At 41.3% G+C, this 25010-nt stretch overlaps 1 protein-coding gene across 1 annotated transcript; it reads right to left on the reverse strand.

Moving 5' to 3' along the window:
• Window positions 1-9099: 9099 nt before the first annotated feature.
• On the reverse strand, window positions 9100-15917 carry LOC131231501 (MDIS1-interacting receptor like kinase 2-like). The gene is made up of 2 exons (XM_058227723.1): window positions 12094-15917; window positions 9100-9667 (listed from the first exon to the last, which is right to left on the reverse strand). The coding sequence occupies exons 1-2, from the start codon at window positions 15908-15910 to the stop codon at window positions 9309-9311; spliced, it is 4176 nt and encodes a 1391-aa protein (XP_058083706.1). The 5' UTR covers window positions 15911-15917; the 3' UTR covers window positions 9100-9308.
• Between the last annotated feature and the right edge of the window lie 9093 nt (window positions 15918-25010).

Consider the following 25010-nt stretch of genomic DNA (forward strand, 5'->3'; position numbering starts at 1 on the left):
TGATGAATGTTAAATGGGTGAAACATGCACAGGTTCAATCATTGGTTGATTTTGATATTGTTAGCTTCGGTTGATAGAAACCAAGGCTAAAGATGGATTTAGTATTAGTTAGCATTAACTGAGGTGAAAAACTAGATTTAGCCTTGGTTATTGGGAAATGAGGTTAAAAGCTGAATTTAACCTCGGTTGATGCTAAAAGAGGCTAAATCCATCTTTAGCTTTGGTTTTGCCTCAGTTACCCAAACTGAGGCTGCAATTCCCATGGCTAAAGGCTTTAGCCTTGGTTGTAGAAAACTGAGGTTAAAAATAGATTTAGCTTCGGTTAGAGGTAACTGAGGCTAAAATTTGGATTTAGTCTCAGTTGGAACTTTTAGCTTCACTCGAAGAACCGAGATTATAAAAGCTTTTTTAGCCTCGGTTGCTAAAACCGAGGCTAAAGCCTTTAGCCATGGGGGTTCCAACCTCGGTTAGGATAATTGAGGCAAAAATGAGGCTAAAGGCTTTAGCCTCAGTTTTTATCCTTTTTAGTTACAGTTTTGAACTGAAGCTAAGGGCAGTTTTTGTTGTAGTGACAGTAGCAAGTAAGAAGGGATGCAAACCATGTAACAAGGAGACTACATTTCATCTTATCCTCTTGATTTCGGAAAACCATGACCAAGGAATCAGTTGTTATTGCTGGTGAATGCTTGAGTCTTGTAGTTCTCCTGCACACTGTCACACGCAAGTGAATGTCAGAAAGATGTTATGAATTTACCATTGGAAGCATCTAAACAGGAACCCATAATTTGTCCAGCTTAATTTGAATTACATGTATGCAATTTTTAACTAATTTCTAACTGTCCGTGCATCATCCACCACTCTGCCAGAGTGTCAATTTTTTCTTGAAGCTAAGTCCACGATTATATGAAAATTGTAAATATTGAGGTTTGAATTCCTTATTATTTCAAAATAGGGAACTTTCCCATTTGGAACTTGGTTTGTATAGTTGGGGCCATGATTGGTATATCCTAGACATTGGCTAGAGTAGAGCAACCGTGGGTTCCAGTCCACATCTGCAAACTAAGCTCCGCACAGGAAAGTTCCCTGTTTGGAATGAATAGGGAATTAACTCGGCCTCCTCTATATTATATTTCTATAAATTACCAATGTGTCAATGAAAAGTTTATTTGATATGAAAAAGTATACTGTTTCTACATCATATGTAGTTCACCAAATTCCCACTTACATTCTTAACAATAAAGTGAGTCTGCAAAAATGATTTCAAAGTTATAATTTCTAAACGAAACTAATCTTCAAATTATCTATCATCCAGGCTGATTCAGTTGCATGCAATGAGTTTTCAGATGAGTATGGCACCTTTTTGGCCATTATTGTTTTGTGCGAATCTTCTACTCCTGTTTGTTGAAGAAAATATCGTACTAAATATTATATGTTATGAATTTACTGATCTAAGCATACTATGAACTTGTTTTAGTCTTGCATTATCCATTTTGTAAATGTTTCCATCAACTTGTTTGTTTATCTGCATTACGACAATAAAGAATCTGTGCCCCATATTCTATTGATGTCTTGTTGAATTCAGTGGTCATCTTCATTACACTTCTATGTCGGATTGGTGTAGACCAGCTCAGGAATGATGCGTAGGAATGATGCGTTTGCATAATTTGTTTTGAGAACTGATTGCGTGCAGGCAAATATACCACAACTGGTGGGGTACTGTATGATCTTTCCTTCCAAAATGCCACTTGTGTAGGACATCAAAATGATAGGCCCCACCATGAGGATTATGCTTCTAGAAAACCCAGGCTGATTCACTCACTATATTGACCACACCTTAATGTCAAGTCAGACTGTCTGTTTCCGATTGATTATGGTGGTATGTCCATCTGATGCCTGAAAAGGACAGATTTTTGTTCCAACTTTCAAGTGATCTTCCTGGTGGGTCCTATTGCATTCACAGTGTTGATGCCACACAAGTTTTATGTTTGTGCCAAAGATGGTATGGTGCCACAAGTTGTGGTGAAAGTGCAAACGTGGGAAATAATTCTTTCATTTTGTTTTCTGCTGCAGGTCTCCTCGGAGATATTTTCTCCCTAATTCACTGTTCACAAGATCTTGAAGGTACTTCGCATCTGAATTTATGGCATATAAGCAAGTTGGTTTTTATCATGTGCTTCCAAAAGAGTTGTCTTATCGGATTGATTTCAGACCAGGGTTTCGGTTGTTATTGCTGGTGAATGCTTGAGACTTCTGGTTTTCCTGAACACAATGTCACACGCAAGTGAATGTCAGGAAGATGTTATGGGCGTGCTTGGTCAGTGGAATTGAATGGTATTGAATTGTATTAGATGGGATTAACATTATTATTGCACAATAATTGCATGTCAGGAAATATCACACTATTGTTGCCACCCAATACCATATTTGGGATAAAAATTTTGCTAGGGGAAGACACCGGATTAAGCAAAATCATGTTTGGTGGACCATTGAATTGTAATCAGCGGACCAAATTCACAATGGATGTCGTTCAATTGTACACATATATAACCCGAACGTCACATGTAAATGATGTATATGGATGGACGGCATGGATAAATGCATGCATCAATGTAGGGCCCACATGTGTAGTGGATTTCAAAATCCACGGAAATCCTGCATGGGACCAAATACAATTCCATGGGACTAAATGCAATTCCATTGCACCTAATCCCAATCTTTCCCATCCTCTCCAAATGCTGGATGGAATTGTATGGGACCAAATGCAATTCTATCCCATCTAATACCCTGCGCCAGACGCCCCCTATGGTTCTCCACTCATGGCTTGGTTGTAGACAGTGTGCTTCAACTTGAGGTTATGGGTTTGAGAACCCATGTGGTGTGTGGGTATGAGAACCACTAAAAAATAAAAACAAAGGGGAGTTATTTGATGCTCAGGCAGTGTAGGGCACTTTGATAGGCAGTCACCCATGCGCAACATACATTTTACTCAAATTAAACCGACTAATCTGCCAAAATTGTTGCCAAGTCAGTCCACAAATAAGATTTCTTGAACAATCCCAACTTCTGGTTTGTGGATGCATGTTTGTTGAAACAGGACCATTGAACATTTTTTCATTTTTTACTGCCGAATCTGATTGTCACGGATAAAAAATAATCATGTTCATGGTACATCTAAACAGGGACCTATAATTTGTACAGCTTAATTTAAATTACTTTTATTTTACGTATTCAAATTTAGACTAATTTCTAAGTGCCTGTGTGTCATCCATTACACTGCCAGTCCAGCTTTTCTCATTCAAATTTAGACTAATTTCTAAGTGCCTGTGTGTCATCCATTACACTGCCAGTCCAGCTTTTCTCGAAGCTAAATCCACAAGGAGATGAAATTGTAAATGTTGAGGTTGAGTTCCCTAATCTTTCCAAATAGGAAACATCCCCGTTTAGAACTTTGTACATTCAGGTCCCATATTTGGTTTATCCAAGCCATTTTGTCTTACAAAATATCCTCACAATTGGTCAACTCTAAAACCTTCCTGTTGTTGACATGCAAATACAAGGTTAAAAAGAAATTCATGAATAAACCCACATTTAATGGAGGAAAGACCAAAAAATTTGATGGCTATGATCTTCCAATTTAGGAGATTTTGGGGATATGGTCCATCCATAATGGGGGCCGTCGGATCCATGGCTTGGGTCGACTAACCATGGGCACCACATCTCCAAACTAGGCTCTAAACATGATTGTTCCCTCTTTAGAATTAATAGGGATCTCGGTCTCCTCTGCGAAAGACTTAATTTTCTTTTACCACAGCATGCATAGTTCACCAAATTCCCACATACATTCTCATCAATAAAGTGCCTCTGCAGAATTATTTTCAAGTTACTAAAGGAAACTATTCTTCAAATTATCAATCATCTAGGCTGATTCAGTCACTTGCAATGAATTTTCATGAGTATGAGAACTTTTTGGGCCATTGTTGTTTGCGCAAATCTTGTACTCCTGGCTGTTGAAGTGAATATGATATTAAATCTTATATATTATGAATTCGCCGATCTAAACATAATATTATCTTGGTTTTACTCATGCATTATCCATTTGTTTTCATTCACTGGCTTGTTTATGTATATTATGATAATTTAGAGACAATGATCCATATTCTACTGATGCCTTGTTGAATTCAGTGGTGTTGTTAATTACACTTTGAGAACTGATCATGCACAGTCAATGATACCGCAACTTGTGGTACCATACGATATTTTCTGCCAACAATTTTTATTTATTTTTTCACACGCACACACCCCCACATGCTCACGTTGTGGTGGGATTTCACCACCTATGGATACTCGAACCCTCGACCGGGTGTTGAAACTCCTGAGAGTCTACCACCGGAGCAAGAGTAAGGATCCGTATTTTTTTTGAAACTCCTGAGAGTCTGCCAACATGCCACTTGTATACGACATGAAAATGGTAGGCCCTCCCATGAGGATTATGCTTCTGGAAATTCAAGCCAATAAGCTCACTAGGTTGGCCACACCTTAATGTACTTTGAGTCAAATTGTCAGTTGTCCATTGATTTGTGGTATGGCCTAGCTGATGCAGACAACCTGATTTTTGTTGATAGTGATTGTCATGGTAGGTCCTAGTATTTTCATAGTATTGATGCCTACACAAGTGGTATGTTGGTGGGAAAGATCGTATGGTTCGACAAGTTGCGGCACCTTGCTTGCATGTGACCAGTTTCTCAATTTGTTTTCATTTTCGGGATGAGAAAAGCTTCAGTGGTTTGGGAACATGTGATCATCCACTCTATGCATGGGCACCCATGTACCTTCACGGATCCCATTTTAGATTGTTGCAACAAAAATTTACCCTGAGTGGATGATACGAACTGCCTGATTGGTGGACATCTCGTTGAGAGAACTGAAAATATTCAATTGTTCGGATTAAACAAATTGAAGTCCATTAAGCAGAGGTCAGGATCATTTTGATTAATCCAATTTTGGGGAATTTCCATTTACAGTGGGGAACGCTGTTTCGATGGTTTGAGTTTTGAACTAAGGTACAAATATCGGTATCCTACTATGGCTCTCATAATCTATGAGTGTATTAAGTTCATCTCCATTTCCAATCATCAAGATACCATTGCAGATGGACAAAGAGCCTCAAGATAATGTTTTAGAACTGGTGACAACTCATCCCAACACTAGTAGCATGGAAAAAGGTGGAGGAGGTGAAGAAGATGATGATGATTAGGATGCATTTCAGTCTTTTCCTGCTGATAACACTTGTATTGCTACTCATCTAGAAGTAGTCAGAACGGAAGTTGTGCTTGCTTCAAATGACGATTCTCCCTTCTTGCAGAAACCAACCACCAAAGCAAAAATGACTTTGAGGAGAGTTCGGATTTTGAACTGCCCGAGGATGGTGGACAGGAGAATGATGCGTGAAATCCAGAGGGTTGTGGAGAGAATGTATTAACAAGACAAGGCAATGGAAATGATCTCCAAGAGTTCTTTAGTCCACAACCTCTCAAAAATGCCGAATTGCCAAACAACATCAACCCTGTTTGTGGGAATGATGGTCCAGTGATTAGAACCAATGGTGATGGAAATGATGAAGACCTCTCCGATCTTTGATCAGTTGAGGATGTTGCAGAATTGAGTACTTACCATTATTTGCCAGTGGGTGAACAGATTGATGAGAAGCTGAGGTGATGGAATTGATCTCCAGGAATCCTGGAATTTAGTGGATTGAGGATGCTGAAGAGTTGAACAAAGAAAGGCATTTAGAGAGCGGCAGTGAGAGGATGATGAGAATATTAAATCAAGAGATTTCTAATCCACAGTCAGCTGAAGGTGTGGAAGATACAAGTGGGCAGACAACAGCTGGGTGGTGATTGACAAGAAACAATAATCTCCCAATTGCCTTCTGATGCTCAACCTCCCCAAGGCACCAGAATGACCATACATAAAAATGGTGATCAAGAGATTTCCAATCTAAAACCGAAGCAAACAAATACAAACCGAAGTAAATAAAGTACTAGCTGGATTGAAATTCTGCACGTTGAAGTCGTGAAAAGCTCTTTCAACATAACTCTTTTGAGTTATGTACACTTTCCTGCTTTTTTGCTCCAAATATAGTCATTTGAAGAATATGATTAATGACTCCTAAATTTTTCTTATTCAATTTATGAACCAAACAAGCTTTTACACAACAATATTTTTACTAAGATGTATAACCATAATTTGATTAATACTCAATCATAAGAGAATGAAGTTACTTGTACTATATCGACAAACATAGGCACAATTATCAGTCTCACATTTTGGAAATCTCAAATCAACAATGAATGATTTAAACTACTCGTACTATCCCCTTCGCACCTATTTTAATCCAAAAGCTTTCTTGAAAAAATTTAGGGGACGGTTGGAGATATTTTAGAGTTTTTTTTTTTTTTTTTTTTTCCTATTAAAAAGCTTTCCTGGAAAACGTTATCCACCATAAGGTGAACTCACAATTAAAGAAAATGTCATTTTCATGAAAAATGGTTTCCACCCAAAAACTTTCCGAGCACTTAAACAGGCCCTTTTTTAAAGAATAATTCATAGAAGTTGTTTTAAAAAAATTTCCCATTCTTTTCTTTGTTTGCTTTTCTAAGCCCCAAACAAGCCATAAAAATATACCAACTTCACAACTAATAATTTTAATAAAGGACTTCTAAAGAAGGAGAAGATGGTTGCAATAAGCCCAATTGAAGTTCTTTGGAATGCCTCCTTTAATTTTCTAATGAAAAAAAATTAAAAAAATTAAAAAATTCCACTTTTCCAAAGGTGAGGAAGCTTATCCAATTTATGTAATTTTTGGATATATCCAAGAAACATAAGGCTCTCTTAATGATAGTCACAGTGCTATTAACATTAGGGTTACATGTAAAGAAAGGCATAGGTTATTCATTGTGCCCCTATAGACTGGCGTATATTCATAGAAACTTTGCATTGAGCCACAATACCACCATCTTAATCACATTTCCAGAGTATGGATTCATCGTTCTTTTTTTTCTTCTTCCTTTTTTCTTCTTTTCTCTTTTAACTAAAGAAGCCACAACTTACCATCTCTTTATCCTTTGGATTTGGGGAAAGCTTCACTTAAATCCCATTTAGCTGTTTATCCCTCTTCTTCAATCTATTAGAAATCTTATCGAGGGTTACATGTGTCATGTTCCTAACATGCTGAGCAAGTTTTATTTCTCGGCCCTTGTTTGACATATTTGGGAGGGAGAATATAGCCGCATTTTCAATTCTAAATCTCTTTAAAAGAAAGCCGTTCTTAGACCATATCATTAATGTTTTGAAATCTTTAGTCATTTTTGTTTTTAAGCACTTATTGGTGCCAATTCCACAAGCTTGCTCTTTGCCGCCTAGGATATCCCCTCGCATAATAGAGCGAGTCTTCTTGTGCTTCAAAACCATGATCAAAGATATCCCGACCTTAGTGGATAATATCATGTGTTAAAATAAATGATATAAGAATTGGGCTCATGTTCTTTCCTCTCTCCTCAGGAGCCATCTAAGGAGTTATCTTAGAGGTTGACATGCATAGGCTAGGAGATAGAAGTCTAGAAATCCTTTTTGTTGGCATCTCTAAATTAAATATTATCTATATTTTAATGCTCTTATTTAAGCTTATAATAAGGAGGTGTGAGATTTCTACTTCAAACTCTTGTTCATGTACAATGAGAACTAAGTAAGACAACCTATATGAGCGAGAATACAAAGTATAGAAGAGGTAGAGAGCTCGGTCCTCGCTGCCCAGATGACCTGTATGAAGAAGAACACAATGCGCAGAAGAGAAAGTTAGCCCACTCCCTCCATGAGAGAGAACATGAAGCATGGAGATGAGCTAGGTCCATGCTTCCGAGCACAACCTCCACAAACAACTTGAGTCCCAACCACCGGAGGGGACCTCAACCTCGGCTATCTCGCCATTGTAACCAGAGGACAACCTTTGAATACCGACCTGACCTCGACCGAAGATCATGATCGCGAACAACAATTCTACTCGAATAGCGCGACAGGACACCGATCAGCCTGACCTCGAGTCAGCCTCAGTCATCGAAGACCGACCATGGACTTCGACCACCTCGCTTGTGAGGTCGGACTCGATCATCAACCCCTAGCCCATCGGAGGCTGACCACTTGGAGATATTGTTGTTGAGGTAAGATCCCCTCGGGATCCTCGCCAAAGATCTCGGGAGGATAAGGATGACGTGTTCGGGAGGAGATTCCGTTTATAATACACACCTACCAAGTAGGGAAGTTACCATCTACATAATTGGCACCAAAATGCTATAAATAAGGGCCTTATCTACGGTGAAAGGTACGTACAAAAAACTCTTAAGTTCTATTAGACCCATTGTGCATGTTCTAACTACATCATCAGAGGGTCCCCCGCGGTAGCAAGGGTCCCCATTGTGGTATGGTTTTGCAGGTATATGGTGATCTAGAAGGGACTACTGGATTTCTGCATTAACAAGTCTATTAGCTAGTGTACTCTTATCTCTCTCCTATTGTATTATTAGAAAATGCTAGAAAGAACTTATTTTAAGATTGTCTAGGACTCCCTTGGGTGCTACTTTTCGAATTTTTCTTGCTAGTGAGTTAACTTTTCATTTGATTTTCTTTTCTTTAATTTCTTCCATGGCCCAGGGTGTGGGCTCTCCATCCCTAGCCCAGGGCTTAGAATCTTTTCCTTTTCTTTTTCTTTGTTCTTTTTTCTGTCCTAGGGTGTGAGTTCTTGTTTCAAGCCCAATATGTGGGATTTTTTTTTTTTCCTTTGCTTTAAGGGCTTTGCCCCCCCCTGTTTTTTTTTTTTTTTTTTTTTGTTCAATTAGGTCTTTAGCCCTTGGTAATAAAAGAGTCTTTTCTTCCCTGCCTTCTAAAAAAAGAAACTCAGACCATCTCTCTTAGATAAATCAACTCATTCTTTTACTTTTCATAATACATTAGTATATATAAGGAAAATGATTATAATTCCTAGAAGGTAGATTTTTTATTTGGCTTGAAACCCTTCAGTTAGAAGATAAACATCACACAAGAAAACATCTTTATTCTTTCAAATACTTTATTACAAAGAGATTTCGATCACCAACACTAAAATACTACATTTCTGTAAACATCGATTCTACACACTGACTTATGTACATATCATAGCAAGAAAAACACCTTCTCCATGCTCGATGATTTTCATACAACAAACGCAGTAATAAGCCACCACATGTCCACAAACTTGGTGATTTTCATCCACCCAACTATACCTTCAGATCCATCAGTTGACGTAATGTAACTGCATGGAATGGCTGTAGAGAGAAAGAAGGCCCTCTAATAGAAAGCTCCTGAGCCACATGTCGCATGGTTGGCCGAGTGTCTGGATCTGGCCGAATGCATGCAAGAGCCATGGATATCACAAATAAGACTTCCTGTGCAACATCAGCCATGGGATCTGAGAGACGTTGGTCCAGCATATCTTTTAGCAGTGTATCTTGTCTACTTGATGATGACAAAGAGGAGATGAGCTCCCCAGGATGACTTCCCATCATCACTTCAAGTGCCACAACACCAAAGCTATATACATCGCATTTTTCAGTCACCCTCATTGTATATGCAAGCTCTACAAGAAAGAGTATTGTTAGTCATGTTCTTTCATCTTTGTTAAGCATCAATAGCTAAACTCTTAATCATATATCAAAACTCACCTGGGTTTCTAGAGTTAGGTTTCATATCTTGTAGGTTTTTGTGCTTGCTAACCCTAAGGCATCTCTACAAAGATGTGTTTGGAAGATTTGGGAGGTGAATAAGATGGGCCAGGCTTTCGGATGATCTTCCTAGGAAAGTTGGGATGGTCAACTCACCAGGCATGCCACATACATACATTAAGTGCGTACTATTGGTTTTTTTTTTCCCCCCCCCCTCTCGGAACTATCTATTGTTTTCATGTGGTGGTGGCCTGCCCGTTGCGGACTGGTATAATCATAGTGTCTGGTCATCTGCATGGTTGAGCCGACCTCTATGTATGCCTCAAATGTCCCAAATGCGTGAGAAGTTGGCATGTATGAACCAGACTGTAATGGTGCGCATATAGGCATCATTGCAACTACACATTTCATCAGCATGGGTGATATGTGAATTGTTTGACAATATTAAAATAGATTTAGCATAATTACTTATATCAATATTCTGGATCCAGTAGGAATAACCTTCTAAATAGTTGGGAATGCCATTTCAACGGTTTGGATGGCCTAAAAAATATGAAATGTACCATTGATAGTTTCAATGATGGTAAGCTACCAAATACTTTTTCTTATCATAGGACTCACCTGTACGTTTGATCCACTTGGATTTTGGGCTCACACCCTAATATAAGATGGGAAAGTGGTGGACGGTTTGGATTTGCAACAAGCATCACGAAAGTGTGCTCCACCGAAATTCAATGGAAAGTGACAACCATTGTCGCCTCGGGTCACGTCTCACGACTCATGAGTCTCACTACAAGTGGCTTCTAAAAGCATGGGGCCATCACGATGTTTAAGAGAAATCTATGCCGTTTACAAGTTTGGCCATGTTATTTTTACTTAGCTGCCTAAGATGAGGGAGATCAAGTGCCGGTGAGTCACAAAGCAAAAAAAAAGAGTGAATTGTTAAAGGCCACTGTCCAACATTTTGCTGTTGTGAGACCCACCTCTGCATTGGATCAACCTCAATTTTGGGTCCACATCCTAAAATTAAATGGCCAAATAGGTACACAAGCATCACGAAAGTGGATCCCACCAAGATTTGATAACAAATCATGTCTTGTCACGTCTGAACCCAGGTACGTCTGATGGGAGATGGTCATGGTGATCATAGAGCCCAACACGTTGTTTGAGAAAAATCCAAGCTGTCCACCGTTTCCCTAGTACGATTTTACAGCTTGGGCAAAAAAAATGATCCGAATCAAAAGCTTAAGTGGGCCACACGGATTGTAAAAGTGCATATTGAACATTCAACCCATTGTGATTATGGACAAATCAAGTGGTTACATTCAACCCATTGTGAATGACCTTTTGAATAGTTGGAAATGTCATTTTAACAATTTGTATGGACAAAAACCATAATAAATAAATAAATTAATTAATTAATTAACTATTGATAGTTTCAATGACGGTAAGCTAGTGACCACTTCTTTCTATTGTGGGACTCACTTGTGTATTTAATCTACTTAGATTTTAGACTTACGCCCTAAAATAAGATGCTGAACTGGTGGACGGTTTGGATTTACGACAAGCATCACAAAAGTGGGCCTCGCTAAGATTTAACAGATCATGATAACCACTGACGTCTTGCCTCGGTTTAGCATTTCATTGGACTTAGAATTGCCTAACATAGAACACAACACCTTAGTTATGGACGTGTTTGCATGATGGGACCGTGATTATGGGTCCCACCATGTTCTTTTCAAGAAATCTGAGCCACCCACCATTTCCCTCATATGATTTTAGGGCTTGGGCTCTGAAATGATTTAGATGCAAAGCTCAAGTGGGCAAAATGACAAATAAAGGTATAAATTGAACATATGTCATGGGGCTAAAGAAATTTTAGATCAGATATAAAAATTCAGTGGTTACATTCATCCCACTAGGAATGACTTTCTGAACGGTAGGAAATATTGTTTCAACAGTTTGGATGGCCTTAAAAAATGAACCATTTTATTTTATTTTATTTTATATTAATACAATAGATGAAAGGATACGCAGGTATGTCAAAACCTCTAATTTTTGATTAAATAAATTTAAGGATTGGAATAATATTCCTGGTATGTTTCTTTGCAAGGCCTATTACAACCACGATTAGAGAATCATAGTGGGAAAAGAGAGCATTTTCAGATACAAATTTTCTCATATTCCGGTTGCCCTGGATTGCCACATTCAGCAACAGTATTCTAACATATGCACAAACTTCATAATATGTAAGTGCCAACAAAAGATAGAATAGCTTAAGAAAATAAAGACCAATTACTAATAAAACTATTAAAGCGTGGAGAATCTACTAGCAACTAACCTGGAGCGATGTATCCGCAAGTGCCTGCGAGTGTAGTCCAATTTGAGGAATCGGTTATCAGCAATCGTGCAGTTCCAAAGTCAGACACACTAGCCTCAAGTTTTGAATTCAACAAAACATTGTTGCTTGATAGGTCTCGATGGACAATCGGCAAGGTACAATCATGGTGCATGTAAGATAAAGCATGGGCCACACATTTGATAACCTTCACCCTCAGAGTCCAGTCCAACTGTGCAGCTCCTTCATCATTGCTTAGGATGCTTGCCAAGCTTCCCTTTTCCATGTACTCATAGATTAGAAATGAGAATCGAGCATGGGAACAAAAGCCATAAAGTTTCACAATGTTGCGATGGCGGATTTCCGTTAATGCTTTTATCTCATTCCTAAAGCTTCTTTGATCAGATTGATGCCCACCTTCGAGTGGGTGAAGTTTCTTCACAGCTACTAATTGGCCTGTTGGTAGATTTGCTTTGTAAACTTTCCCATACCCTCCAGTTCCAATGCAGTATTTGTCATCAAAACCCTCCGTCGCCTCCACAATGTCTTCAAATGTGGAAATCCCATCATAATTCCATGTTGAAAATGTATTTCCTCTGCTCCTTTCAAGAACCCCTTTTTCCATTCTTCTTCTTCTTTGATAATAAATGAAAGAAATTATGCCGACGATTGCAAATAAAAGAAACATTACTGAGAAGAGAAGAATAATGAGGATCACAACTTTGTGGCGTTTCCTTGCATTACCATAACTTATTGAAGAGGCATTGCAAGGTTGCAAACCTTGGACTTCACCACATAAGCCTTTGTTTTTTATGAATGCATCTGTCGGAGCCTTCTGAAAGGCTTTGTTGCTGGGAAGAGGACCTTCCAAAACATTGTATGAAAAATCAATGGATTGTAAGCTGACCATCCCATCAAAAGAAGGTGGAATGGAACCTGACAACATGTTGTGAGAGAGGTTTAAAATTTCCAGACTAGCCAATTTCGCGAGTTGTGGAGGTATTTTTCCATTGAGGGAGTTATGACTTAGATCTAGTAAGCCTTGTAGGTATACTAGGTTACCAATCTGAAAAGGAATGCTTCTGTTCAAAACATTTTCACTCAATTTCAGAAAATGGAGTTTGGAGCAATCCCCTAATTGAGGTGGTATTGGACCACTTAGGTGATTCATTGACAGGTCCAGAATCTCCAAATTGGATAGGTTTCCAATCTCTTGTGGTAACTGACCAGAAAGCTGGTTATCATTTAAAGTCAAGTTGAACAAAGAAGCCAGCCTCCCAAACTCCTTTGGAATCTCTCCTACTAAATGGTTTGAAGAAAGATCAAGCACTCTTAGCTGCCCCAACTGTCCAATCTCAGGAGGAATTCTACCAGTGATATTGTTCCCGGAGAGTTGTAGCTTTGTTAAGTTTTGGCATTCTCCCCAATGTGGTGAGAGTTCACCAAACAACATGTTGTCACTGACATCCATGAATATGAGGTGAGGGTATACACCAAAGGCTTCCGATACATTTGCAGCAAGTCGGTTTCCATTGAGTCGCACTCTCCTTAAGCTAGTGCAGTTTCTGAAGGTTCTTGGGATCTCACCAGTGAAATGGTTGTTGAAAGCAATGAAGGCTTTAAGAGATCCACCGTGGCATAACTGAGGTAAATAGCCAGAGAAGTTGTTGCCATCCAAGAGGAGTTGAAAAAGATTTGTCATGTTTGTCATTTCTTGAGGCAATGAACCAGATAATTGACAGTCATAAAGGCCCAACCAGGTAAGCTTGGTCAAGTTTCCTAAAGTGGAAGGGATAGAACCTGTTAGAAGGTTACTGTACAAAGCTAGCTCAGCAAGATTCCTTAGATTCCCTAATTCTGTAGGAATTAAACCAGAGAATTGATTTTCGAACAGCTGAAGAACAGTGAGCATGGACAAGTTTCCTAAAGTGGAAGGGATAGAACCTATTAGAAGGTTAGTGGACAAGTCAAGCTTTTTGAGACTAAACAGATTCCCTATTTCTAGTGGAATTGAACCAGAAATTTGGTTGTCATACAGAAACAAAATTGTAAGGTTGCTCAAATAACCTAAAGCAGGAGGGATCAGACCAGTCAGATTGTTTTGGAACAATGTCAACTCAACCAGAGCTTGTAGATTCCCGATTTGTGAAGGAATGGAGCCAGAGATTTGATTTTGGTCCAGGTACAAGATGGAAAGCTTTGTCAGATTTCCTAAAGTGGAAGGGATGGAACCATTTAAATGGTTAATGGACAAGTCAAGATTTTCAAGATTAAACAGATTCCCTAAAGTGGAAGGGATAGAACCTGTTAGAAGGTTAGGGGACATGTCAAGCTCTTTGAGATTAACCAGATTCCCTACTTCAGGTGGAATTGAGCCAGAAATTTGGTTGTCGTAGAGATACAATTTTGTAAGGTTGCTCAAATAACCTAAAGCAGGAGGGATCTGACCAGTCAGATTGTTTTGGAACAATGTCAACTCAACCAGAGCTTGTAGATTCCCGATTTGTGGAGGAATGGAGCCAGAGATTTGATTTTGGTCCAGGTACAAGATGGAAAGCTTTGTCAGATTTCCTAAAGTGGAAGGGATGGAACCATTTAAATGGTTAATGGACAAGTCAAGATTTTCAAGATTAAACAGATTCCCTAAAGTGGAAGGGATAGAACCTGTTAGAAGGTTAGGGGACATGTCAAGCTCTTTGAGATTAACCAGATTCCCTACTTCAGGTGGAATTGAGCCAGAAATTTGGTTGTCGTGGAGATACAATTTTGTAAGGTTGCTCAAATAACCTAAAGCAGGAGGGATCTGACCAGTCAGATTGTTTTGGAACAATGTCAACTCAACCAGAGCTTGTAGATTCCCGATTTGTGGAGGAATGGAGCCAGAGATTTGATTTTGGTCCAGGTACAAGATGGAAAGCTTTGTCAGATTTCCTAAAGTGGAAGGGATGGAACCATTTAAATGGTTAATGGACAAGTCAAGATTTTCAAGATTAAACAGATTCCCTAAAGTGGAAGGGATAGAACCTGTTAGAAGGTTAGGGGACATGTCAAGCTCTTTGAGATTAACCAGATTCCCTACTTCAGGTGGAATTGAGCCAGAAATTTGGTTGTCGTAGAGATACAATTTTGTCAGGTTGCTCAAATAACCTAAAGCAGGAGGGATCTGACCAGTCAGATTGTTTTGGAACAATGTCAACTCAACCAGAGCTTGTAGATTCCCGATTTGTGGAGGAATGGAGCCAGAGATTTGATTTTGGTCCAGGTACAAGATGGAAAGCTTTGTCAGATTTCCTAAAGTGGAAGGGATGGAACCATTTAAATGGTTAATAGATAAGTCAAGCTCATTCAAATTCACAAGATTCCCTATTTCCAGAGGCATTGATCCAATTATTTCATTTGCAGACAGATTCAGGGACGTGAGTTTGTAAAGAGGTTCAAGATGGGCTGGAATGGTTCCGATGAGTGTGTTGTCGCTGAGATCAAGATGAAGGAGGTTTGGAAATGATGGGAAACTCAAGTTATCGAGCTTACCTTGCAAACCTACACTCGGTAGGCTTATCCTTGTTACACTTCCAAGGATGTTGCATGAGATCCCAGTCCAGTTGCATGGAGAGATTATGTTGGTGGTAGAATTAGCAGAAGGAAGAGACCATGAATGGAGAGCCTGTGATGCTGAGAGGCTGGCTTTCCATTTCATGAGAGCCTCTACCTCTGAGAGTGTGGATGATGGTGCTGCTGTTGCAAATGATATTGCTTGGAAAGAAAGAAAGGCTAACAAAATGAGTAGAAAAGCAAAGGGGAGAGATTTGTGTATGGCCATGGTTGCTGTTGCTTAATGGTATGCTACCAACTTACGATGGATGGGTATTTATAGGAGAAGTTTGATGCTACTTAGGTCAAGCACAGCTTCTCTTATTCTAACGAGATGTTAAATAAAAATAAAAATAAAAAATAAATAAAAAAAGAAGAAGAAAGAGAAGAAGAAGAGAGGAAGTAAGCATCATCTGTGTTGAAGGCACACGAAATTTCAATGCCCGTCGCTTCTCATTCGTCTACGTCATTTCCAATGACTCAGCTAAACAAGAAAAGCAGATTTCTCTCTCCCTGTTTGCTTACTTCACAGCGTAACTTTTTTCTGGGTCTCACCATTATTTTTGTGCTGGATCTACACCGTCCATCAAATTTTTAGATAAATATAAAGCACGATCCTAAAAATGAGGTACAGCAAAGCTCACGTGGATCACGCCAAACAAAACAGTGGGTATTGAACGATCTACAGTTAAAACTTTCCTAAGGCAAACCGTGAGGCTAATTTTCCATCTGACCTGTTCATATAATCACACATACTTTGATGAAGTTAAAATATAAATATCAACTTGACCAGAGCCTTCTCTAGCTCAAGAAGTTATCAATGGTAACATCAAATCCTATTATCTTCCGTGGTGTTGGGCCCACCTAAATTTCACACACCTGGTGCGGAGCTGATTAGGTGAGACCTGGCCTCACCCAAGACGGTGCACCCCTTACAGCGGGGCCCACACCTTGATTTGTATATTCTGTATCTTTATAAGTTTTTTTCGGATCATTGTAGATCATGATACCAAAATTTAAGAATATCCAATTATAAGGTGAACCATATTTTAAGAAACAGTGGTGTTTGAACACCCTACCATTAAAAACTTCTTAGGGCTCACCTTAATGTTTCCCTAGATTTTATTTTCCATCCAATCTACTTCTGAGAAAAGTTCACATAAGCCTAGATGAAGATGAAAAACAAATATAGTCTTAATACAAATTTTTGTGGCTTATTAATGGTCAATCACTAATGTTTCCTATGGTATGGTCCACCTATAATTAGACGTGCTACATTTCTTCAATAATGCATTAAAATTATCTGGAAAAATAGTTGGATGAGGTGGATATAAAATACACACGACAAGGCGGGGACCATGGTAAGTGTGGCACTGTCCTCCTTTGAAGTTGAGTGAAGAAAACCGAAACTGTTGCCATGTGAAACTTTTGTGGGCCTCATTATGATGTATGCATCATATCCAAACTGTCGATCCATTTTTCCATATCACTTTATGGAATGATATATAAAATTAGGTAGATCCAAGGATCAAGTGGGCCACACTACAGAAATAGTGGAATTGGATGGCTCCTGGTGAAAATTTCTTGGGGATATAGAAGACACAGAGCAAGTTGACATGTGTTTTCCCATCATTCAGGTTTGTGTGACCTTATGAAGAGGTTAGATGGAAAATAAATCTAGCAGTGAACCCTAGGAAAGTTTCAACGATAGCAGTCAATCCCCACTACTTTCTTTGGTGTGGTCTACTTTAGCTTTGGATGTGCCTCGATTGGATCGCCCAATGAAATTTGATCTAAAGTAACCGAGGAGTGCCATCCTTAGTTGCACGATCCTTCTAACCAAGTGACCAGGTGAAGCTCTTGCTGCTTGGACTATGTGATCTGCCATGAAGGAACAAGATCGCGATCCGCCATGGGAAAGGGTGGGTCCTCGTAGATCGCCCTACTGTTTCTCCTTGTTTGTGGCAAATATCACCTACAATACCACGGTAGACGATCTCAATCGAATCTTTGGATGATTTGGGAAACTGGCGGATGTTTTCTTACCTTGGGATCGTTCTCAGAATCGGCCAAGGGGTTTTGCTTTCATCAGATTCTATTATGAGCAGGACGCATACAATGCGATGCAATGTCTGAATGGCCGAAGAATTGACGGACGGGTGGTGTTCATCACTTGGGCGAATAGGGCGAAGGGGGTAATCGGGGCTCCTAGAGTGCCATTGCAGCGTCAAAATCCTCCAGATGCGCAGAAAGCGGCCCGACCAAAGGAGGTCAGGATCCCTCTGGAGGGGTTAGTCACCTCTTCTAGTCGGAAGGAAGAACCGAACATCTCAACCATCGCGGACCCTAGGGCGGTGAAGGAATAGCTCAAACGGCTGGCTATGGCGATGGTGGGAACGACAGAAAATACGAAGATTCGGATTGGAAGGTTAACAGAGGCGATAAAGAATTCCAAGCTCAATGCGGCGGAGGTGGAAGTTGTGAGGCTTGATTCGGTCAGGTTTCTACTAACCTTCAGGTCCAGAGAGGAGTTGGATGTTTTTCTCAGGCAGGACGATCTTCACAAGACAATGGACTTGCTAATGGTGGAACCATGGACACCAGAGGTGGTCCTTGGGGGTGATGGGATTTGGATCCGGCTGTTTGGTATCCCTGCCCAGGCCTGGCTCGAGTCAGTAATCCTGGATCTGGCTAGTTTCTTTGGCAAGGTTATCAGAATTAATCCCAATACAAGATTTGGCTATTTTCAAGCCTTTGCTAGAATCAAGGTGAAATCGAGGCCGAGGGTCAGCTTCAATTAGGTATTGCGTTTGAAAGTGCTAGAGAGGGAATATCCGATTATCCCTGTTTTGGAGCCTCTATTCATGCAGGGTAGTGATGCATCTATTCCTAAGGTTTCCAAGGAAAGCACAAGGGAGTGGGCGATTAGAAGATTTCATACTCCTCACAGCCGCCTATCACCTGTTTGCGAAAATGCCTGTGCAATGGTACCTTCTAAAGCAAGGTTAGACGTTGGCGGGGAGAAGGGTAATCAGTTGTAAGGATAGGAAATGGAGGCAAGGATAGCTAGTGGGTAGGGATTGGAAGGAGGTACGCAGGGTGTTTGTCCAAATGCTATTGCGGCTGTGTCTGGGCAGGGGGTTGGTGGAGAGGCTAGAACAGTGGTAGCTGAATCTGTTGGCGTGCCAGGGGCCCTACTGTGTGAAGGTGTCAGTCACGATGGAGAGGTGGAAGCTTTGAAGTCGGGTGGGGCCAGTTTTTCTCAAACTGAGGAGGTTGTTCAAGGGGGGTGTTAGGGAGTGCAGGCTGTCTATGTTCGGGGAGAGGGGGAGCACAATGGAGAAGTGCATGGTGTGCAGACTGACCCTCTTCTTTTGGGTATGGATTTGGGAGGAAGGAGGAGGTCTCTTGGTTACTCGAAGGGGACCAAAACCGCAGGAACTACCTAGATCATTGACCTCAATACGCAGTTGGAGGATAGATCAGATCATATCCAACAGTAGTCTGGCTTTTTGCTTGGTGAAATGGATCTACTGAGGGGCTTCCTGGCCCCATCTCTCTTCACCAATAGATTGGGGCTGCCCCTTGGATCGCGGTAGGGAGGGTCAACTGCTGAGATCTAGGCGAGCGGTGTCAGCTGATATTCCCCCAGATATTGGTGGGGAGGAAGGGAACCATTTTTAGCTGCCTCTTGAGCCAAGGGAATTTAGGGGTAAGGAGAACTTGTCTCCTAACCAGATTTTCAGTTTGTGCCAACACAGTGTGGACAGGGGTGGAGCTTCTGGAAGTAGATTTGGGGGTAGCTTTGGTGCTGGTCAGTGCAGGATATTGGTTGATTCCATGTCAAGGATAGATAGAGCTAATCTGGAGGTGGATCTGTCTCCATATTTCTCGTTGGTTTGCCAAACAGATGCTTAGCTAAAGGCTCACTGGGAGGGAATGAGAAAGCTCCACATCAGAACAAGGGAGAAGAGTCGGGCTCGGATGATCACCATCAAGATAGGAACTTGCCAGGCACCTCAGTGATGCACAACAAGTCAGAATCTCAGAAAAGGGTGGAAAAGTATAGAAGACATAGAATTTTGTACGCTAAAGGAAACTGGGAATCGAGGCTTCGCAGGTTAAAGAGAAGGGCCATGAATAAAGGGTGTGTGACGGATGGATAAAATTTTGGTGTGGAACGTCCGAGGGATAGGAAACCAGCGATCTCTGCAGACTGCAAGAAGGTTGATCAAGAATCATGACCCCTGGGTGGTGACTCTGCTTGAGCCGATGCTGGGAGAGGACAAGAGAGTCCAGACGGGACTTTCACTTGGGTTTCACTCTTCCTGCTCCAATGGAGATATGGGGGGAAAGATTTGGATTTTCTTCAAGGCTTCCATTTCTTTGTCTGTCCTTTTCAAATATGACCAATGTGTTTCAATTGCTATTTCACTGCAAAATTGTTCCTCCCAGGTGTATGTTACTTTTGTGTATGCTAGGTGCGCAAGGATTTTGAGGAGATCACTCTAGTCAGATCTTGCTACCATCTCAGTTGCAGTGCAAGGCCCCAGGGCAGTCTGCGGTGATTTTAACGCAACCATTGACGACTCTGAGAGGAGAAGCAAAAGACCAGCAGACAAGGTCTCATCCTCAAAGTTTGCTGATGCTGTGAACGTGGCAAGCTTACAGGATGTTGGGTTTAGAGGAAGCAGATTCACTTGGAGCAACAACCAGGCTGGGAACGCTTGAGTCTGGGCGAGGCTGGACAGGGTCCTCATTAATGTGAGTTGGACGTTGTTGTTCCTGCAATTCTACGTCTCCCATTTACCCCGTATACAGTCCGATCACGCTCCTTTTCTTCTGACGTGTCCTAAGAAATAAATCAGCGGTCCAAAGCCATTTCGCTTTCAATGCATGTGGAATCAGGATGGATCCTTTCTCAGGGTGGTCAAAATGGCTTGGGATAAGGTGGACTCCAATCACCCAATTTTTAATGTTCTGGGGAAGCTTAAGCAGGTGAAAGTGGAGCTCAAGAAATGGAATAGGGAGGTATTCGGGAACATATTCGAAGAGATTAAGTCAACGGAATTACTTTTGGCGGATCTGGAGGGGCGTCTACAAGACTTGTCTGCCTCGTCGGATCAGGCCGAGCGCTTCTTCAGGAATGAAATGCAGCTGCTGCCAATCTTGAGGAGTTGGAACTAAAACAGGAAATTTTTTGGAAATAGAAAGCAAGGGTGGATTGGGTCGTGGAAGGGGACAGAAACACGCGATTCTTTCATGCTACGATTATGGAAAGACAGAGGCAGTCTATTATCAGTAAAGTGGAACTCGATTCAGGTCATTCGGCAGACAGCCCTGAGGAGGTGAAAGCTGCGGCGGTAGAATTTTTTGAGAAGCAGTTTACGGCTACTCCTTGCGAATTGGATGAGGACCTGTTAGGTCTCATTCCACAGCTGGTTACTCAAGAACAAAACAATATGCTGATAGAACATCCGACTATAGACGAAGAGTGGGCAGCGGTGTGTTCGATCCCATCTGATAGCGCGGCTGGACCTGATGGGTTTTCATCTAGTTTCTTCAGTTCATGTTGGGAGATAGTGGGTACTGACATTCATAGGGCGGTGGAATTTTTCTTTCAAGGGGGAAGGTTGCCCAGGTCAGTCATGACATCTCTTATTTGTCTCATTCCGAAGGCTCTTGTGCCAAAACGTTTCTCTGATTACCGCCCGGTTAGTCTATGCAACTGCTTCTACAAGATTTTTGCGAAGATTTTGGTAGCGAGACTCAGCCAGGTTCTCCCATCGTTGATTTCCCCTGACCAAGGTGCTTTTGTGCAGGGCCAAGTAATAGTGGAAAACATTGCTTTACCGCAGGAGTTATTCAGGGAGTTAAACAGGAAGGTCCAAGGTAGGAATATTGTGTTGAAGTTGGACATGGACAAGGCTTATGATAGAGTGAATTGGGACTTTCTCAAGCGGATTTTGTATCGTTTCGGTTTCAGCAATCAATGGATAACGCTAGTCGAAAAGTGTTGGGTAAATTGCTAGTTTTCAATGCTTATAAATGGTGAAATGGCAGGATTCTTCAAATCGACGAGGGGGCTGTGTCAAGGTGATCCAATCTCCCCCAGCTTATTCATTCTCTCAGCTAAGGTATTAAGCAGAGGCCTGAAAAATTTAGTAACTCAGCAGGTTGCCAAACCTTTTGCAGTCGGTAGAGGTTGCCCAATCATATCCCATTTGTTGTATGCGGATGACACGCTCGTCTTCATGAATGGGACAAAAACTTCGCTACGAGCTACAAATTTTTTTTTGGAAAAGTACCAAGCAGCCTCGGGCCAATCTATTAATGTTAGGAAATGTTCTTTCTTCTGCGGAAAAAAAAACTTCGGCAGTCTCAGTTAGAACGACTGAAACAGTCCTCGGTTTTGGCAATGTTTTCTCTTACCTTGGAGTCCCGCTAGTGGAGGGTAGGTTAAAAGTGTGTGATTTTAACCCTCTTGTTGGGAGGGTGTTGGGTCGCATAAATGGGTGGAAGGCCAGACTGCTCTCCCAGGTGGGACAGCTTGTGCTGATTAAAAGTGTGCTTACAAGTATTCCATTCCACTCTATGGCGGCCCTTCACATCCCTTTTCAGGTGTTGGCGACAATTGAAAGACAAATGGTAAATTTTTTCTAGGGATGGACTGAAGGGAAGCGGAAGTGCCACTGGAAGAATTGGAAGGCGATGGCTAGGCCTATAGTTGAAGGTGGACTTGGAATTAGGAGATTGCATGAAGTTATGAAGTCTTTTAGAGTGAAGATGGCATGGAAAATCAGGTTTGTGGTGGATGGAAATGTATGGAAATCGTATATGATTGCAAAGCATAGCAGGGAGTTGGAAACAGGTTCAGTGGCCAGATCGAGCCATTTTTCGTCCCCTTTGTGGAAGCGAATTGGAGATCTCATCCCCTTGGTTGACGCTACAGTTCAGTGGCAGATTGGTGTAGGAAACCGCAATTTTTGGGCGGAATTGGTCAGGTTTGGGTTCCTTAGAATAGCTGGTGGAAGCGGAGGTGCCAGAGGAATTGCTGCATCTCCAGGTACGCCATGCTCTGGGTCCTCTTGGGCCTATTCCAATTGCTGCGCCATGGCTTCTTCTCCCTCAGTCCATTCTGGACTTTGTTTTTTAGGCAGGCTTCTGCACATCGGCTGAATCTGACCTTCCCTTATGGCCGTTTACTCCTACGGGCGATTTCTCTGTTAAAACTGCCTGGAAGTTGGTCACATGTCCTAGCCCAGGGAGAAGTTGGGCTCGATGGGTGTGGCATGTTAAACTTCCTCCGAAGATATACCTATTCACGTGGAGAGTGATTAATCAGGCTATCCCGGTTGACGAGTTAGTGTAATCCAAAGGGATTCACCTAGCTTCGAGTTGTGTTTGTTGTGCCTTTCATAACACTGAGGAGCATGCACTCGAGTCGCTATCTCACCTATTTATAGAGAGTAGATTGGCTCATCAGGTGTGGGAAGTGATCGGTGGGGATTTTGGCGTCAATATTATGGTAGCGACATCTGTAGAAGGGAGATTGTATTAGTGGTGGGCGGCGGTGGGGACAACGTAAAGGAGATTGGAACATATTATGATCATGCCATGTATCATAATTTGGGTGATCTGGAAAGCTCGAAATGCCGCTGTTTTTGAGGCCAAGTTGGTATCTCCAGCTAAGACAATCAACACTATTCGCCGGTGGGCTGCAAGATTTAGGGGATTGGGGTTACATACTAGCTCTCGGGGAGGGAGGGGGTCGAACGTTTTTTCCACCAAGATGGGAGGGGGCTCGAGGGTGATCAGATGGGAAAAACCTCCTGCTTGTTGGGTTAAGATTAATGTTGACGGTTCAGCTAGGGGTAACCTTGGTGCCTCAGGTGGTGGGGGCATTTGTAGAAGGGAGAAGGGTGAATTTATCTTTGTGTTTTCGGCCAACTATGGTATTGTTTCGAACACCCTCACTGAGTTAAGAGCGGTGCATGATGGGATTCTGTTCGGTTTACAGAGGGGCTTCCTTCAAATCATTCTGGAATCAGATTCGCGACTAGTTGTAGATATGTTAAATGGGTTGACGAACCCGGGCTGGAAATGGGCGGCGTGGCTACATAGAATCCACCAATTGAAGCAACGAGGGCGAATCGAGGTCAATTACATTCTGAGGGAAGGAAATTTGATGGTAGATTTTATGGCGCGTCTAGGGAGCGCTTCGCCCACAGCTATGTGGTGGAGCACAAGAGCTGATCTTCCTCAACAGGTTAGAGGTTTCATTTTTCTAGACAAGGTGGGGTTGGGTTCGATTAGAATGGGGTGAAATGGTTTGTGCAGTTTTTTCTTTCTCTCCACGATAGGCCCTTTAATTTTGCGGGGGCCCGAATGTACATGTCTCATATATGAATGAAATAACCTTGAGATTTTATTTTTTTTTTTTAAAGAAAAAAAAAGAAGAGAGGATGTGCCTCGTTTTTGGCTTATGATCCAAATTATATCTAAAAATTGATCGTATGTGGGGATCTAAAACATAAATCATTGTTGGGCTGGAGAAATTCTACACGTTAAAAGTCAGGCATTCTACTTGGGAGAGAGAAATCCCGAGTGTCTGGCCACTAAAGGACAGTTCTGTGGGTGGGCCTGTCATGATGTATCCATTTATCCATGCCGTCTATCCCTTCTCTCATATCATATTAAGGTATAAGTACAAAAATGAGATAGATCGAAAGCGCAACTGGACCACACCACATATGACTCTTGCATTTAATGCTTCAAGCATTTAATGCAAATAACCTTATCATTTGGTGTGGTTAGCAGGATATAAATGACTTATTAAGGATAGGTCTCAGATAAACAAGAAAAGCAGATTTCTCTCTCCCTGTTTGCTAACTTCACAACGTAACTTTTTTCTGGGTCTCACCATTGTTTTTGTGCTAGATCTACACCGTCCACCAAATTTTTAGATAAATATAAAGCACGATCCTAAAAATGAGGTACATGCAAAGCTCAAGTGGATCACGCCAAACAAAGCAGTGGGTATTGAACGATCTACAGTTAAAACTTTCCTAAGGCAAACCGTGAGGCTAATTTTCCATCTGACCTGTTCATATAATCACACATACTTTGATGAAGATAAAATATAAATATCATCTTGACCAGAGCCTTCTCTAGCTCAAGAAGTTATCAATGGTAGCATCAAATCCTATTATCTTCCGTGGTGTTGGGCCCACCTAAATTTCACACACCTGGTGCGGAGCTGATTAGGTGAGACCTGGCCTCACCCAAGACGGTGCACCCCTTACAGCGGGGCCCACACCTTGATTTGT

This window comes from Magnolia sinica, chromosome 17 (assembly GCF_029962835.1).
Source record: "Magnolia sinica isolate HGM2019 chromosome 17, MsV1, whole genome shotgun sequence".
Classification (NCBI taxonomy): Eukaryota; Viridiplantae; Streptophyta; class Magnoliopsida; order Magnoliales; family Magnoliaceae; genus Magnolia; species Magnolia sinica.

Excerpts from the sequence above, each read along its gene's own strand:
- LOC131231501 (XM_058227723.1), bottom strand. The coding sequence starts at position 15,910 with ATGGCCATACACAAATCTCTCCCCTTTGCTTTTCTACTCATTTTGTTA. Across the intron at positions 9,668-12,093 it reads TTGCGGATACATCGCTCCAG|AGCTTGCATATACAATGAGG; the intron begins GTTAGTTGCTAG and ends TCTTTCTTGTAG.